Genomic DNA, 15961 nt, shown 5'->3' with positions numbered 1-15961 from the left:
AGCTCCTCAGTCTTCCCGCTGCAGTTCCAATGGTTGCATTGTTTTTAGCTTGTCTGTTGCCATGATTAAGATCATCAGATCAGCTGAGCCATTTGCTGTGTAAATATTTATCCATTGTCAATTGTGTCCTGAATTGCATCTCTATTGCCAGGCTATTTCTGTTATTAAAAAAAAACAACATTAAACAAAACAAAACAAAACAAAAAAACTGTTTCTCCTGAGCCAATTATAGGGTTTGCATAAACTAGCAGGGCAGTAGAAAAAATAGCAGTAGGCAGACAATACTTATATTCATGCTAAATGAATTTCTACAGTCAGCTGCACATTGTGTAAACCTACACCAAGATTTGTTTATTCTATTTTGCTTCCATCCTCTCCCAAAAGAATTCTGACTAAACCTGCAATTTTGTCATCCTTTAAAACGAAATAACATTTAAATTAAAGTCCTTGCATTGTGGAATGGTGAATTCTGTCATGACCAGCAATGCAAAAAAAACTATCTATCCAATCTGACTGAACTAGAGTGGTGCATGTCAGCTGACAGGCTGGTTCAGACTAGCTTTTTGGATGCTACTGAGGCCAGAGTTGAACATGGCAGTTTAAGTCTTGGGTCATTATCAGCCTGGAAAACACCTGCCAGATGCTGCTGAAGATGTAGCATCAACCATCAAAGGAAGGCGTGTCAATGTGTATGTATATTTTCCCCCTGTTTTCTTTTAAAGCATTGGAACTGGATGGGTAGTCTGTAGCCTGTGCATGGCTGTACAATGGGGTGAAGTTTGACACTTTCTTTCTGTTATCAGAGTGAAGTATGCCTGTAGCTGGTCCGAATTGCACTGCAATCAACTGGTTTAATTTTTTTTCTGCATGGGAGCATCATCAGCAGTGCGTGACCAAGCATGTGCACAGCGTAGAGAGAACAGTGTTGACTACTAAAAATGAATAGTTGTGCAACCCCTTTCCAATTCTCGACTAGACTAGGAGCTTTGTCATATTTTATTGCCCTCTACATCCATTCTTATTAATTCATCATCATCTACATCTGTTTCAGAAACATTACCAGTTTGTAGTGTTGCAGAAGCAATGAGTGTTGTATCATCTCTGGTTTCCTGCTCAGCCTTCAGAGCATCTTCCTCCACCTTCTCTTCAATTTGGTCATCTTTGTCTTTTTGGTCGTCATCGCTCTCTTCTGCAGTGTCCACTTTAGCTGTGTCTTTGAGATCTTCCTCATGTTTCTCATCTTTTTCATGAGCTATTTTGTCATCAATGACTTTAGCAGGTTTTTCATCTCCATCATCTTTTTTGTCAGCTGTTGGAACTGTTAGTGCTTCTTCTTCTTCATCATCATCACTATCATCTTTACTTTCTTCAGAGGTAGCAACATCATCAGTGATGACTTCCTCTTCCTTGTCTGCCTCTTTTTCTTCTTCATCTTCATCAGCAGGTTCTGCTGCTTCTTGTTTTGTTGCCACATCAACAGGCTCTGTTGCTGCTTTTTTCTCTTCTTCAAATTCAGAGATCTTGTCAGCATCCTTATCCTCCTCTCCAACATCTTCATCAGCATCTATTTCTGTTGCTGTGTCTGTTTGGTCTGCTGCTGCTCTCTGTTCTTCAGCATCTTCCTTAAAAGCAGCCGTTTTATCCTCTTTTGTTTTGTCGGCTCCCTCTTTCTTTTTCTTCTTCACTGCAACTATATCAGGCTTTTCCTCCTCCTCCTTTACCTCCTTGTCTACCTCTTTTTCTTTCTTCTCCTTCTCCTCTTTCTCCTTTTCTTTCTTTTCCTCCTTCACTGCAACTACATCAAGCTTTTCCTCTTCCTTCTCCTCCTGTGCCTCTTTTTCTTTCTTCTCCTTCTCCTTTTCTTTCTTTTCTTTGTCCCCTTTCACCTTTTCTTTCTTTTCCTTTTTCACTGCATCTATTTCAGGCTTTTCCTCCCCCTCCTCTGCCTCTTTTTCTTTCTTTTCCTTCTCCTCTTTCTCCTTTTCTTTCTTTTCCTTCCCCCCTTTCACCTTTTCTTTCTTTTCCTTCTCCCCTTTCTCCTTTTCTTTCTTCTCCTTCTCCGCTTTCTCCTTTTCTTTCTTTTCCTTCCTTTCTACACCTGCTTCAGGCTTTAGCTTTTCTTCCTCATCCTCATCTACCTCTTTTTCTTCATTTTTCTTCTTCTTTTCTTTTGGGTCTACCTCAGGCTTTTTGGTAGGCTTTGCTTTTTTCTCTTCTTTCTCTTTTTCTGCCTTGACTTGATGCTCATCCTCAACTCTGTCAGCCTTTGCATCAGCCTCCTCGTCTTCCTCATCCTCTTCATCTTTCTCCTCCTCTACCTCCTCCTCCTCCTCTTCTTCATCTTCATCCTTTTCTCTTTTCTCCCCTGTCTCCTTCACTGCAGAAGGTTCCTCGTCTTCCTCCTCCTGTTCTTCATCCTCCTCTTCCTCTTCCTTCAGCTTCTTCTCGTCTTCCTCCTTCTGAATGATTTCTTTTGCCTGCAGCGCTGCAACTGAAGTTGTTTAGGTAACAAAATCTGAATAAATGATATACACAATAAGAAACAGCTTCATGAAAAAAGCAACAATCCAAACTGTATTAGACGGACAATGCTGCTTATGTTCAGAAGTTGCTTTTACAAGAGTGTCACCTTAAACTTGCAGCTTGTTGCATACACTTTGAATAAGATTAATGCCCATACATACAGCTGCTCCATAGTTGTTGATCGTTGTAGCTAAAAATCAATATGTAAATAAGCTGCTATTGTGTGTTGATCCAGAGGTGAATAATAAAAACATCCTGTTTTAATTAATGACTGTTTACGCTTTTAGCACTTCTATGAAAATACAATAATTGTGTAGGCGTGTACATGCTGCTTAGCTCAAGCAATCAACTGTAGATGTGTTTTTTGTTTTTAATTTAACATTAGCCACCAGCCAACAAGTAGACAAAAGAAGTTTACAGGCTAGGATTTAATATTTTTTACCATTTTAATTTCTTTGTAAAAAGTCAAATCAGTCACGATCACTTAAAATGATGACAGCAGCCCCTTTCCATGAATATTAAGGATAAAATTATTTGAAAACATGCAAAATGTATATAAATTATTCAGTGTTATAAGTAAAGAATAAGACACAAATGGGGCATGCTGTTAAAGGGAAATAATACATGATCAGGTGACGTAATACTCTATTTTCCAACAACAACACGCTATGAATTGGTTTATTCCTCTTATACCACAGCAATTTGTCAACGCTAGCAATTTCTATTCATAAAAAAATGACACCTAATATATTTCATCTGTTTCAGTCAGCTGGCAGACATTAGCTGACATTAGAGGCAGGGGTACAAAAAATAAACAGAGCACTTGGAGGGCATTATGTCATTTTTTATTCTTCTATAGATGCACCATAGAGGGGAAGTTGGGTTTTTTAAGGAACCCCTAGAGGCCATTTCATCACATATTCTCCACTGGAAGGGTGACCTAGAGGGCACTTCATCATGCTTTCGTGCATGTAGGGAACCCTATATGGCAGTTCGTTACATATTCTCTACCTGAAGACACCCTAGAGGACACTTAATCTCATTTTCTCACATGTAGGGAAGCCTACAAGGCACTGCATCTGATAAAAGGGCATTTTATCATGTTTCATTGCATGTACGGAAACCCTATAGGGCATTGCACCATGCAATCTCCAATGGAAATGCATCCTAGAGGGCAAATTCCTCATGTTTCTTTGCAAACATGGGAACACTACAGGGTTTTACATTGCATATTCTCCAGTGGAATGGCACCCTAGAGGGCACTTTATCATTTTTCCTCATACGTAGCGGCACCATAGAGGGTGTTTTATGAAGGTTTTTCATTTGAAGGCAGTTATTGGAGCACTGCATCACATTTTATCCACTGTATCACATTTTCAAGTTATATACTTAAGAGGCACGCTTTTTTCATTTGAAGGACAGCCATTAGGGCAGTTTTTTGTCCACAGGGGTACTGGGGAAGGCATGTTTATGACAAAACCCTTGATTTGAATTACAGCCAAAACGACTGTCAAAGTTGCTGCTATAGAAAGTTAATCAACACCCGACCAATGAGAACTGAGAATTCAACAGTGTGGTATAAGATGAGGTTAAATGTGATTAAGAAAAGCAAACATTAGCAACTATGAAAGCATCATTTGCAAAAAGGATGGTTTAATTAAATGAAAATGTCTACACAGAACAAAAGCAGGATTACTCTGTATTCACAAACTCCCCTCTTCATTATGTCGACTAAATTAGCTGAAGCTGAAAGGTTTTTAGATGTGCGCGCTGTCACGGCTGTATTTCAAGCGCAAAGATTTAACGATCATCTCATAAAGCTGTTAATGGATAATGGAGTGACGTGCTCATTGCTTTAATGTTAATTACTTTCTCACCAATGTGCCAATAAGGTACAGGCATTCATTTTGTTAATCATGAGAAGAAGAAAAAAATCAAAAAGAATTTTGTGACACTAAAATGTCATGTGTTTTTTAATATACTTTCAGCTTTTGATCTTTTTTTGACTTCAATTATTTTTTATAAATCACAAACCTTTTTTTCTTGCTGGTAGGAATTCTCCTGCAATAATGAGGGAAGAAACGAGCATTAATGTTGGGAATTATACATTTGCATAAAATAAAAATGTGTGACTGAACAAGCGAGAGTAAAACAACATTTAGTTTTAGGCTAAGTCTAATGACATTTCCCTTCACACACATCATACTGCACTGCTCTCTCCCAAACACAGTATATTTTATCTTCACCAGCTTTTTTCTGCTGTTTGTATGTTTGTATAATACAATTACAGCAAATGTACAAATTAGAAATTGTGCTGCTCATTAGTTTACTTCCTCACAGTTTCTCATTTTTTGAAGGTTTACATGATGGGTCATGTTTTCGTGGCATGTTTTTTCATTTGGCATGAATTTAAAGTGTTGTATTTCACGGCATTCTGAAGTTTCTATGAAAGCATAATGCATTTCTCTCAAAGGAAAAATTAATTACTGCTAATACGCTAATACGAGATTAGTTGTCATCAGGTTTTGAATTTAAAATGTGTTTGAACCTGACTGAAATGAATCAGATTTTCTCCGTCTAAACACATGAGAGCTGTTGGCATACTTTTTTGCTTAATACTGCTTTTTTTTACAGTACTGTACAAAGGTTTTAGGCAAATGCAAAGAAATGTTGTAGAGCAAAGATGTCTTCAAAATAATGAAAATAAAAGTTTCTAAAAATTTTTTTTTAAATACAGTAAAGAGCAGTCCATAGTAGTAAATGAAACAGTCATTTACAAGTCAATATTTGGCGTGACAAAAAAATAAAAATGAAAATAAAAATAGTAGTCTCCAATACAATGTGTGCAGTTTCATAAGGAAATGAGCTGTAAGTTTTATTGATCATCTTGCAGAACCAGACACGGTTCTTTGACTGTCGCGCTTGCTTCTTATTTTCGCAGTGAAACCCAGCAGCCTTCACTGTGTTTTTTGACTGAAAAATGTCTCTTAACACTTAATACGCTGCTTTCTTTACTGACATGCAAATATTTTTCTGTAACATTTCATTTTGTGCTGGAGAACTAACGTTTGGGAATCTAAAATGTTTTTTGTACTGACTTGACAATGTAGAAGTCATAAAATAAAAATCTATAGCAGATTTTGTACTAAAATAGGGTGCCTAAAGGGTAGTATATATAAGCACAGCATGTGCATTGTATCATGGATATTACTATAAGGGGGCCAAGCACTGGTTGCTGAAGCATTATTTATTTGTTTTCTTGTTTGTTTAACTGAATTAATCAATTGTTCCTTTGTTTGTTTGGCTGATAAATACATTTTTTGTTTGCTTGTTTGATTCTGTGTTGTTGTTTTTTTGTCAGATAAATGTGTACCAAATAGTTAAATAACCAAATATAGCCAAATAACAAAAATACAAATAAAATTGTTATGCATTTTCATCCAAAGAATAAAACTCAACCCAAACTACTTCACCAAAACTCAAACACCATTATTATTATTATTATTATTATTATTATTATTATTATTATTATTATTATTATTATTATTATTATTGAACTTCCCCCATTTGCTTGACAGTGACCATTCCGTACACCTGTAACCTGTAACCAGGTGACTAAGCTTTCAATACTAACCTTTCTTCTTCACTGCTTGCCATTCCACTTCAGGAAAAAGAGAAAAATGCTGAATGTTAGAGAGGAATATTAATGAGGACAGAAACAGTCATGAACGTGGATCAGAGAGGACAAAGACTCGTCTGCAATTAATGGCAAATTATTTATGACCAAATCTCTAAATCTTCAAACAGGATAACGCAGACACACACAAACACACATGCACACGGTTATTTGACTAAATAATAACTACAAAAGGTGAATGGAAATGTGAAAATGCAGAATAGATCATTCAGGATATATTCATATAATGATTATTTATTTATATGCTTTATCATAAAACTGAAATTGTCATATTTCCCTACATTGCCCACTTTAGGTATTGCTGGATACTCAAATTAGTTGCAAAGGTGAATATGAGCTAAAAGAAGTTATGGCTACAACGTGTGGAAGTCTGGGAAAACCCATTGGATATTGCTGTGGCTGAATCCTAGCAATCAGCCAAAAAAGTCTGGGCTGTTTTGGCCACAAATGGGTTTTATCAATTGGGTTTTTTCTACAAATCTGACACGTCAAACGTTAAGAGAATATATATTAGACGGAAAAATGATGTGGGCATGTTTTTATTTACTTTTTATTCTTGCAAACATCAAACACGGTGGTAAAACCAGTCAGTCTGCCTAAAGATGTCTAAAACATTGCTAGCTAAGCGTGATTTCTTCTAGATGAACTATTCTAGATGAAGACGAATAATCTCTAAGTTGCATTTATTTCTAAATATTAAGAGTATTGCATACTGACTCTAAAAACAGACACCGAATAGAAAATCATAGATTAAAATATCCGACATACAGTACGTCAATATCTACGTTATCCGTGTTTAACTGTTAACATACGGTCACGTTCATATTCGAGAAGGAGGGAACGACCTCATCAAATGAAAGATGATATCCTGTATATTGAGTATGCAGCAATATATTACAGTGTCATCACTGTTACTGTACATATGGAGGGTAAATGTCAGGTTTCATTTCACGTACGTATGAGTCAGTGTGATTACTTCATTAGCCTGTCAGTCCACAGGGACGTTTGATTCGATATGGCTGTGATCTGTGCAGAAATCTATTTATGTTCCAGTAAGGATCTGGGCACATGGGTGGTTCACTGTGTTGCTTATGCTGGGAGGAAGACTGCGAGGTATTATTTGGGTGTTGAAAATGACTTGGCTTTGCTTAGAGAGGAGGTTTTCTTGCCAAAATGTGTTGCGTTCACTGGAGTCCTCTTTATCTGTTAGACACTCACATATGGCATTTACAGTGACGCCAGATTCAATCCTTATATGGTCAACATGGCATGCGTTTTTTTTCTCTCCCTCACTCACACACACCCACACACAGTGTTATTATTATATTATCGAGGTATTTCTATTGACTTGAGCATTAATGCTTGCCTACACCTACAGCTAACCCTGCTATTAACCTCAGTACCCTCAGTGAAGTGTTTAAGCTCAATTTTGGTTGAAATAAAAGCAGTTACCACATTTGCCTTGCACCTCCAGGGTTGGTGGTTAGAATCCTGCCTCCACCCTGTGTGCGTGAAGCTTGCATGTTCTCCCCATGCTTCGGGGGTTTCCTCCTGGTACTCCGGTTTCCTCCCCCAGTCCAAAGACATGAATTGTAAGCTGATTGGCATTTCCTGATTGTCTGTAGTGTGTGAATGTGTGTGTGATTGTGCCTTGTGATGGGTTGACACACTGTCCAGGGTGTCCCCCACGTTGTGCCCCACATTCCCTGGGATTGGCTCCAGACTCCCCTGCACCCCTGTGTAGGATACGCGGTATGGAAAATGAAAGGATGGATGACATAAACCAACATCAACTTTTATAAATGCTTCTTTCAATAGCAGAGGTCGCTCTTACTAGAAGCCATCTGAAAACTACACTTTCTGCTTTCTCAGATAAAGCATCTCTCAGACCAAATGCAAATAAAATTCGCCAATTCACTGAGAGGCAAAGGATGCAGGAAGTTAAAGAGGCATTTTATTCCTGGTACCTTTCGACCTATGAATTCACATAACTTGGCTTTTGTGAGAAAATAGAAAGCATGAAGGTGTGGCTTTGGTCTCTGGTGAGCAAAAACGAGGGGTAGGTAGAATGTCCTGTTTATGATCTGTGCTGGATATTATTATTATTATTATTATTATTATTATTATTATTATTATTATTATTATTATTATTATTATTATTATTATTATTATTATTTATGCTGTTATGGAGCCATCCTGCATACTAGGATTTTCTTGTTACCTACATTGGCACCTCTACAACGGTTGTCAGCTGACATAAAGATTAATTTCCTCACATTTGATGTCAAGTTGACATAAAACCTGAGACAAGTTACCAATTTTAGTTGACATTAATTAGTGACATGACTCTTTCCAGGCTTGCATGAGAACATCATGACATCTGACTTTATAAATATGCACGGTAATTTTGGCATTTCAGAGCGCATAATGATAATAGAATTGTGTCAAGGTTTGTTCAAAAAGGAACAAGGATGAACACTTTTCAAATATGCTCTATTGTGTCTCATGTAGTATACTACATACTACTGAAGTACTATAATACTACTGTACTTATAAAAATTAAACCGTTCTGGGAAAGACTATAGTGAAGGTTTTAATAATAGCATTCATGACTTTGCAACAGCAAAGCTATATAATGTATATTTTCTTTGGCTTTGGTATGTTCGCTTATAGGAATGCTTATAACAGTTCCATTATAATGTAATGACAGTCGTTTTTTAGCCTTAAAACGAGTTTCATTACACTATTGAGAACTATTTATTATGGTTTTTATTCATGTCAGTACTCAGATCATATTGTCAGACTGAGTCAAATGGAGTCCAAGCTTCATTTATAAATATATTTGAACAAACGCTAAAAGTAATCAAATGGAGCAAAAGGAATACAATTGTGTCTTAATTGAGTTTTATTGTTGAAAAAAATTATGCACACAATTATAACCAAGCATCTTTGAATAGCGCGTCAGCACAAGACTCTGCATCCAGTTCAAAGCTTATTCGTGCCTCTTGGATGTAAATGCACCTGTTACTCGGTCAAGCTAATAATGATCCACATCTGCAGCTCAGATTCCCAGTGACAAATTAAAACGTTGACATTAAAACCTGCTACCTGTACTTTAATATGAGGCTCAACACAAATCTACACAAGTGTGATTATCGACTAAACTTGTTATTTTTATCGCTGCTGCTTATACTACTCTACTTTCTATTTGCTATAATTATTAAGGAAATTGATATTACAGTAGATTAGATTTATTTATTTATTTATTTTTTACTGCAAATGAATCATTTTTCAGGTTTGAAAACATTACGTTCAAATTTACACATACACAGACGTGAGTTCTAAGATTCTAAGGAAATTAGGATGAATTATGAAACTGTTGGTGGAATTTCCATACACATGTTTTTATGATTTAATCTTATGCAACTTTGATGAGTAAAGGCTCATCATCTCTGGCCCTTAATTAAAATGAGCTTAATTTTACTCTTTAAGAGGTTTAATAAAAAAAAAACTAAAAAAAAAAAAAAAAACTTCTCATGGTACTGCAAAGACAGACTTATTTATATTTGACTTTATCACTATTATGTGGCACACTTGGCGTACACTGGGATATAAAGTCAATTGTCATGTTCTTTATGTTATAACCGTATGTCACTTGACTCAGGTGTTATGTAAACTTGAAACAAATGAGAAATTATTCATCATAACTATTATATTGAAGTTTTGAGGTAATATAGTGGTTATATTTTAATACAGCATCCTCAGAAATTAATAGTCAATTATGCTGTTGCCACTAAATACCAAAGTCATGGGCACAAATTGCATAACATAATAGTTTGTGTGAATGTCATACTATGTCACGAAAGTTAAGTATTTTTTCTTTTATTGAAATTGAGAAACTTAACTCAGGCCCTTAATATATTTATTCATTGACAAACCTTATTAAAAAATAACCACCATGTGAATTTTTTCTCTGTAGAAACCTACAGAAATAAGTCTTTCTAAATATTTTAGTAGGTTTCTGTCAGAATGGGCTTATGTAGGTTTCATGTAGTACATAAACACCACCCTTAAGTAAAGTGTAACCGAATAACACAATAAGACAATAATCACATACAGTAATTCTGATTAATCTAAGAAATTCTTTCAAATGTAGGCACATTGTTCATTTACATACTGTATAGAGAGCTCAAGCTACGGACTGCTGTTCATTTCAGTATGCTAATGGTACAGTCTAAATAAACCTTTATAATAATAATAATAATTATTATTATTATTATTATTATTGTTGTTGTTGTTGTTGTTGTTGTTGTTTGCCTACAATTATTGCAATGTTTCATAAATACAGTATATTTGAAATCTATGCCAAACATTGCAGTCCTTGCAGTAAAGTCTGAGATTAAAACCTAGTTTATTTCTCTTCTCTACATCTAACACACTTCCCAGACCCCACATGCTTACAATGCTCCACTAAAAGAGTTGATATATTGCCAGACCTAGAAACTAGACACTTTATATTTCAAATCAAGGTCAGGAAGGCTCAAGGAAGTATGATGTATGTATACACAACACACTAATATAGGATTAAAAAATACAAGTTTTATTTCATGAATTGGGGTTGTACGGAAATACTGTGTGTTGTGTGTGTGTGTGTGTGTGTGTTTATGAATGCTAAAAAAGACCAGCGCTGACCATTAGCTTTCCAAATTAAGCAGGGCAGTGGAGCTGGTGCTGTAGGCACTGACAGAGCACTTCTGACAGTCCAGAGAGTCTGAGCCCACTACTGTGATCCCTACTGTGTTTTAAATAGGTGGATTTCTTTGAAGCTGTTTGAAGAAATGAATACGTAATTGAAATCTATTTCAATACCCTGGTCAGATTTTATTTATGTATTTCTTTTTTGGTTTGATGTTGTATACTTTACATCAGTATTTCTCAAAGAGGTGTCCAGGCATTGGAGGGTTTATTGGAGCTGGGTGGGTGGTAGTAGGGTGGAGGAGTGGGGTGTTTCTGGGGTTGGGTGATATTAGTGGGAGGGGGTGATTGGGTGGAGGTTTCTAAGTAGGGGTTTGCTGGTGTGGTGGTGGTGCAGTGGGGTTGTTAGCGGGGGGGGGATCTTTGTGTGGCAGGGTTGGTTTTAGGGGGTCCCACCATCATCACCATTTTGTTGTTATATTTATTATTGTTCCCTTGTGCTAAATCCTAAAATAATGTGAGCTTAGACCTAATGTGGTCTGTTGTTGGAAATTTCAGGAAGTTTTCTATTTATTTAATTTTGCTGGCATGGTTTGGCATTACTAATCCCCTTTGAGGACAGTCAGTGCTAATCAATACAAAGTTCTTCTGACTGAACATATTTATGCTATGATGAATCACTTCAATCCTGCCTGGAGTGGTCTTTTCCAGGATGACCCCTTGAAAACCATATAAATGATATACCTTGGCTTTCACACTCACCAGATCTCAATCTAATTGAACACCTGTGGGAGATTTCGGAGTGTTGTGTGTTTCTAGTGCTCTCCACCACCGTGATCAAAAATGTCTCTTTTGGAAGAACGGTGTTCATCACTCCAGTACAGGTCCAGAAACTAGTAGAATCCACAACAAGGAGCTTTGAAGCTGTCATAGTGAGCGGCTTTAATTTAGTTTTGTTTTTTTCTTTTATTTGTCACACTTATATTGTATATTATCAATTTGTGTTTGTCACAGATGCTGAAAATATTTGCAAAAAATATTGGCTCAATCACTGTGGATGAAAATCAGTGGTCTATAATATTGGTTTATACTACACTATATGACGAAAAGTATGTGGACATTACTAGACACCTGACCATTACTCCCATATATGGTCTTCCTCAAACTGGTGCCACAAGGTTGAGCACACAATTGAGTCTTGAGTGTCTTTGTATGCTGTAGTATTAAGAATTCCCTTCACTGGAACTAAGAGCTCTGGAACTAAACATGTTCCAGCATGACAATGCCCCTGTGCACAAAGTGAGGTCCATGAAGACATAGTTTGCCAAGCTTGGTGTGGAAGAACCACTGAACACCTTTGGGATGAAATGGAATGGTAACTGAGCCCCAGGCCTCCTCACCTGACATCAGTGCATGGCGTCACTAATGCTCTTGTGGCTGAAATGGCAACAATCCCCATAACCATGTTCTAAAATCTAGTGGAAATCCTTCCCAGAAGAGTGGAGGTTAATTATAACAACAAATAGAGACTAAATTTGGAACAGGATGTTCAACAAGCACATATGGGTGTGATTGTCAGGTATCCACAAACATTTGGCCATATAGTGCATTTTTCACAGCTACAGTTGATCAGTCGGTTAAATCAAACTGTTAGTGTTATACTGGCCTTAACACTATAACGAAATCACAGCCTTCTATGCATTTTTGTTATTATGGTTACTGCTTTTATTCAGTTAGGACAACTTACATTGGACTTTCAGTAAATGTATGATATTACATACAGTAATATATGATATATGATATAATATATGATATTACAAACATTAAAATCCCTAATTTCTCCATCTGGGGATTAATAAAGCATTATCTTATCTTATCTTATCTTATCTTATCTTATCTTATCTTATATTGTAGATGAACATCTACATGTTGCATGCTAGTATCTTTGTTGCTCAGTAAATTAGAACCAACATTTTGACTTAGATTAGACTTTAAGCTAAGAGGGACTCATACTGTATATTGCCCAAATATATTCATTAGACAATTAGAAATTACCACTGGATTTATATTGGACTTTGGATTTATATTGAATGTCTGCAATCTATATACTATTAGTAAATGCTGACCATCTATTCATTTAATGCTTTTCAATGCTTCCAGCTACTTAGAACCAAGCTAAGTGCTTATACTGGACTTCTATTAAAATGGACTTTGATTTGATTTTGATATTGATTGATTTGAGCCAATTAGCCATTGAACATATATTGGCCTTTGGGTGTATATTGAAACTATTTGCCGTATAGTCATTATTTATTTTACATTCTCATTATTATTACTTCCAGTCACATAGGCCTTATATTATACCATTTTAATACAGTATATTTTTAGACGGGTATCTGTCTATGCATGTCATGTTATTATTATTATTATTAAGGCTCACAGTCACAGCATAGTATATTATATGTTTTGGACTTTAGATGTATGTGGGACTTTTATTTCCCCCCAATTTTATGAGTTACAGTGTGAAATATGTGACTTATTTTTATGAAAAAAAAAATGAAATTTTGTTTGAAATTTACAATATATTAGCAGAAAATTGCATTCTTATTTGATAAAGTAAGACTTTTGATGTTTGAAATTATATATTGGTAAATGTACTGTATATGTATATAGTATTATGTACTTCATATTATTATTCTTACTGAATAATCTCCCTTAGATTACAGACAGTGACAGAGTCAGTTTAAGCCTTATATTGAATTTTTAACAGGAGATATTAGTAGATATGGATGTCTCTGTATGCATTTTATGTTATTATTAATATTAATGTTATTAATACAATGGGGTCCAAAAGACTGACCACATTGAAAATCTGGGACTTTTTTTTTTTTTCATTTAAAATTGGAAAACAAAAGAAGCTTTTCTCTTGGATTTGATTTAAAATGGATCGTAATGTATTGCACAAACCTGTGTAGTCCATGCCAGCTCGAGTGCACACTCTCATTAAGGACAAAAAGGGGGACATACCAAATACTATGAAATATTTACATACATTTCAGAGTTTCTAATTCTACTTTTCACACAAGGTGACTTTGTTCCAAACTTTGGTCTTAAAAGGGGCTCATACTTTGCCCCAATATTTTCACAGCTAGTTAGAACAACCCATTTGGACTTTGGACATACAGCAAAGTATATTGAATCTACTGTTTATACAGTACATATTAGACACTAATGTATAATCTCATTACGCATTTCATAATTTTATTTTTACTGTGTCCAGTCACTTAGAAAGATTTGGCCATTAGTACGGATATCCATATACGCATTTTATGTAATTATCATTAACACTAACACAACAAATCAGTGGACTGTGGATGTATAAGGGTCTTGTACAGTATATTGTCCCAATATTTGCACAACTAGATTGTATTAGAACAAACCATTGGACTGAAAATTAGACTTTGGAGATATTGAATATCTATAATCTATGTAAAAGTTATATATTAGTAGGGATGGCCATCTGTGCATTACTTATTATTTCTTACTGCAGTCAATAAGAACAAACCTTAGGCTTTATGTTGCACTTTTAGTATCTATGATATTATCCATTAGGATGGAGAGTCATGTATGTATTTTATGTTATTATTAATTCTTATTGCTTTTGATTTATATGGGACTTACATTTGCCCCATAATTTTCATAGTTACAGTGTGAAATAAAATGGCTATATTAGTGAAAAAAGATCTATTTTTTAGGAATATAATTAGAGAAATTTGATAAAAACTGGTAATAGACTCAGATTTAAACTCTAGATCAGATGGGCATACTTAGATTGATCATTAATGGTGTCATAACTGCATATGTGACCTTCTCATTGTCAGTGTAGTTGTCCTCTGAAGTGCTGTAGAGCTAAATGGTGTTGAGCTAAAGGTGTCCTCTCTGGTTTTAACCTCGCATTGGTCATTTGCATAGTGTTTAATGTGTATTTTGCAGTAGAGTGCAAGTAGAAAGAGACATTATGAAAGCAACTGAGAGAAATGCGTAGCTCTCTTTTTTTTCCGTTTTATTTTTTCATTTTGCAGACTCATAATCATAACAAACGTTGTACACAGCATAAGGTTTCACACTTGCAGGTACAGAGCCTCATCCTTCTGTCTCAAATGTCCTCTCTGATGGGAAAAGCTGCAAAAACAGTATCCCATTGCTTATTAAAAATTTCATCAATAATTTCATCACCTCTTCTCTCATACAACCACAGTGTCAGGCCTTTACTGCGGTGTGTCACGTGTCCATGTGGTAATGCTGTGACCGTTAACAATCTAAAACAGCTAAAAATAAATGTTGCTTGTGATGAATTAGGCATTCTGTTGTAGCTTTAATGTTCCCTTATTTTATAGTAGCATTAGGCTCATAGCTTAAGTGCAAAACTAAAGACACTTGTCTTGAGTGATCCACTACATTTAAGATAAAGGAAAAGTTGTTTCATTTTCATTTCAACTCAAGCTATTACTTTAAATGGGTTTGTCATGTGACCTCTGCCAGCCCGTTAAACCAGAGCCAGATTTAGCCAGAGGCTGCACAGAAGGTGAAGTCTGATCTGATTTCAGCATGTTGGCTATCTGATGGTTCCTCCCCGAGTGTGTTCTTCTGGGCCTGCTGTTTGGATATGATAGCAGAGTTTCCTAATCTCTGTGTGAATGTCATTTCTCTAGACATGTGACATTTCCCCCCAGCAGTAAAACACAGTGACCACCAATGGAACCGATTCATAGTAAAACTTATTATAAGCCAAGTCTCATCAAATCAAACCTCTACCAGTGGTTTTAGGCGTTATGCTTGTGTCAGTGTGTTAACTCTGTTATTGGGAATGGAGTGCAGTTCTATATGAAATATACCTTCTTCTTCCTCCTCCTCCGGTGTTACCAAATTAGTCATAAAGGTCAAGATCGCATTCATCCAGCTGTTGGATTCATCCATGGCTCCATGCACTGCCTTCATAGGTTCTCTGCTCATGTGCTGAATACCTCCTGAGTGCATCGTGTAACA

The 15961-nt window shown here is 35.9% G+C and overlaps 1 protein-coding gene across 8 annotated transcripts in view; it reads right to left on the bottom strand.

Moving 5' to 3' along the window:
* trdn (triadin) overlaps positions 1-15961 on the bottom strand; it is a 69648-nt gene that overhangs the window by 28586 nt on the left and 25101 nt on the right. For all 8 annotated transcript variants that reach the window (XM_053675685.1, XM_053675687.1, XM_053675689.1 and 5 more), the window contains 4 exons: positions 15811-15942; positions 6158-6184; positions 4558-4584; positions 1061-2491 (listed from right to left, as the gene is read on the bottom strand). In XM_053675685.1, coding sequence (XP_053531660.1) covers positions 1061-2491; positions 4558-4584; positions 6158-6184; positions 15811-15942 — 1617 coding nt within the window. The remainder of the gene's footprint in view (positions 1-1060; positions 2492-4557; positions 4585-6157; positions 6185-15810; positions 15943-15961) is intronic.

Source organism: Ictalurus punctatus, chromosome 25, assembly GCF_001660625.3.
Source record: "Ictalurus punctatus breed USDA103 chromosome 25, Coco_2.0, whole genome shotgun sequence".
NCBI classification, from domain to species: Eukaryota; Metazoa; Chordata; class Actinopteri; order Siluriformes; family Ictaluridae; genus Ictalurus; species Ictalurus punctatus.
Note: the sequence above shows the minus strand (reverse complement) of the source record. Positions and strands in the feature narration are given on the sequence as shown.